The sequence below is a fragment of the Rhea pennata genome, unplaced genomic scaffold (genome assembly GCF_028389875.1).
Source record: "Rhea pennata isolate bPtePen1 unplaced genomic scaffold, bPtePen1.pri scaffold_26, whole genome shotgun sequence".
Classification (NCBI taxonomy): domain Eukaryota; kingdom Metazoa; phylum Chordata; class Aves; order Rheiformes; family Rheidae; genus Rhea; species Rhea pennata.
Window position 1 is genome coordinate 3845927 of NW_026907677.1, and position 2801 is coordinate 3848727.

General features: G+C 52.6%; 1 protein-coding gene across 1 annotated transcript; it reads left to right on the forward strand.

Moving 5' to 3' along the window:
- The first annotated feature begins 729 nt into the window (after positions 1 to 729).
- LOC134154364 (olfactory receptor 14C36-like) lies at positions 730 to 2462 on the forward strand. The gene is made up of 2 exons (XM_062601115.1): positions 730 to 807; positions 1518 to 2462. The coding sequence occupies exons 1-2, from the start codon at positions 730 to 732 to the stop codon at positions 2460 to 2462; spliced, it is 1023 nt and encodes a 340-aa protein (XP_062457099.1).
- Positions 2463 to 2801: the final 339 nt, after the last annotated feature.

Below are 2801 nucleotides of genomic sequence, written 5' to 3' on the forward strand. Positions count from 1 at the left end.
ATCCTGCTTCCTTCTTCCAGGGATGCTGCAGGGCTGTGAAGCCAGGGAGTGCACTCAGGTCTGCCCAGGGCTGTAATTCAGAGCAGTGTTTCTGCACCACAGGGTGCAGTGCGCCCAGGGCAGTGACTCTGCCACCTGCGAGGGTCAGCACTCAGCGTGCCCAGGGAACTCCCCACAGTGCTGTGGGGAGGAGCTCTGGGTGGGAGGATCACACCCCTGCAGGACAGGTTATTCTGCTGTGGAGGGGATGCTGCCTGGGTCAGGGCTGCTCACAGCTCCAGCTCACCCTGCGAACATTTCTGGAGGGGGGTTTCCAAAAGGAAGGTCAAGGCAGGGCATACTTGAAAGGGAAGGGACATCCATGAGTCTCTGCCTTCAGTCGTATTGTCTGTGGGTGGGATGAAATGTTGCTGGATCTGTCAGATTTAGACAGGCAACTGAGGCTCCAAAACTTGACAGTGAGCGAGCTGCAATTCTGGAGGGAACTCAGCAAATCTCTTCATCCACCCCACCAGCCTACAGACAGAACGAGCATCACCTTTCCAGCCTCATCAGGGTATATCTCACCTGCTCCTTAGCCCCTGTGTCACTGAGATGCCCCTGGGCAGTTGCCTGCCCCTGTGAGGTGTCTGCAGGGCAAGGTTGAGCGCCCCATGAGGGGAATGGGGTTTGTGAGCAGTGACAGGAGAGAGACGTCCCTCCCTGCAGGGATAGCTCCAGGCAGCAGTCATGGTCAAAGTGTGGGAGGAAACTGCAGACTTCAACATCTCCTCTTCTCACCCATCAGCTCACCAAATCACAGAATGGGTAAGGTGGGAAGGGACCTCTGGAGATCATCTAGTCCAACCTCCCTGCTCAAGCAGGGTCACCTACAGCATATTAGACAGGATTGCATCCAGGCGGGTTTTAAGTATCTCCAGAAAAGGAGACTCCACAAACACAACCCCTCTGGGCAACCTGTTCCAGCTCTCTGCCCTCAAGCCTGTAGGATCCATGGCATGAGGTTTTTCCTTGGCTGATGGACACCCAGGAGAGGAGAAAACCCTGAGTGTTCCCCCGAGTCTCCATGTTCCTGCCTCCCTCAGAAGAAATGCCACGATACTGCCCTGTATTTCCCTACCTGTCTATGCTGTTCTTGTCCTTCCACTTGGACTCCCTGGGCAGGAGTGTTTGAGATGCAATTCAGACACTGACCCTGCAGGTCCTGCCATAGAGATGTATATTTGACAAAGGTAATCAAGTCCCCCTCCAGCTTCTGGGGCTCTGGGCAGTGCTGGGGCGGGGGGAGGAGCAGGGGAGAGGGGCTAGCAATGAGCCAATTCTCTCTTCAGAACATCCCATCCTTAGGACCTTTAACCATTTGACTGTGGGATATCTGGCTGGGCTGCAAACCAAGGTGGGGACAGGTGATACATGTTTTTGGAGGGGCAGAGTACTAAGAAATAGAAAGTTTGGCCCAGAGAATTCTGTCCTAACTTATCTATGTCTTGTCTTTTTGGACGATCCCCCATGCCTAGGGGAAGCAAATGTCCAACAGCAGCTCCTTCAACAGGTTCCTCCTCCAGGCATTTGCCAACACGCGGGAGCTGCAGCTCCTGCACTTTGCGCTCTTCTTGGGCATCTACCTGGCTGCCTTCCTGGGCAATGGCCTCATCATCACAACCATAGCCTGCAACCACCGCCTCCACACCCCTATGTACTTCTTCCTCCTCAACCTCTCCATCCTTGACCTTGGCACCATCTCCACCACTGTCCCCAAATCCATGGCCAATTCCCTGTGGGACACCAGAGCCATTTCCTACTCAGGATGTGCTGCCCAGCTCTTTTTTCTTGTCCTTTTCATTTTTGCTGAGTATTTTCTTCTCACTGCCATGGCCTATGACCGCTATTTTGCCATCTGCAGACCCTTGCACTATGGGACCCTCATGGGCAGCAGAGCTTGTGTCAAAATGGCAGCAGCTGCCTGGGCCAGTGGTTTTCTCTGTGCTGTCCTGCACACTGCTAACACATTTTCAATACCACTCTGCCAAGGCAACATCCTAGAGCAGTTCTTCTGTGAAATTGCCCAGATCCTCAAGCTCTCCTGCTCAGACACCAGCCTCAGGGAAGTCAGGCTTATTGTGGTTAGTGCCTGTTTAGTCTCTGGGTGTTTTGTTTTCACTGTGCTGTCCTATGTGGAGATCTTCACTGCTGTGCTGAGGATCCCATCTGAGCAGGGCCAACACAAAGCCTTTTCCATGTGCCTCCCTCACCTGGCTGTGGTCTCCCTCTTTGTCAGCACTATTACGTTTGCCCATCTGAAGCCGCCCTCCATCTCCTCCCCATCTCTGGATCTGGTGATGGCAGTTCTGTACTCTGTTGTGCCTCCAACAGTAAACCCGCTCTTCTACAGCATGAGGAACAAGGAGCTGCAAGATGCAGTGAGGAAGCAGATCAGGTGGGTACAATGTCGGGAGCAGTAACTGCCCTATGTGCACCTCTTCCCCATTTCTAGCGTATTTGGCATCAAAGCAATGTGTTATTCATTTTTTTATTATTTACACTCCTGCAAAAAAAAAGAAAAAAAAAGAAAAAAAAAGAAAAAAAAGTGCTATTTGTCCTCTGGAATCTCTCATTTGAATCTGACCCAACAACTGTGCTGAAGGAGGAAGCCAGGCTTCCCCCTTCATCAGCAGGGAGGAGGGAACCTCAAAGGCATACTAGTCTGAGCTCCCTCGGATGCCCCAGTGCAACGAGGAGAGTTTCCCACTGCAGTGTCTCTTTCAGCAGTGATACCAAAGGAGCTCGGGGGGAAGAGTCAG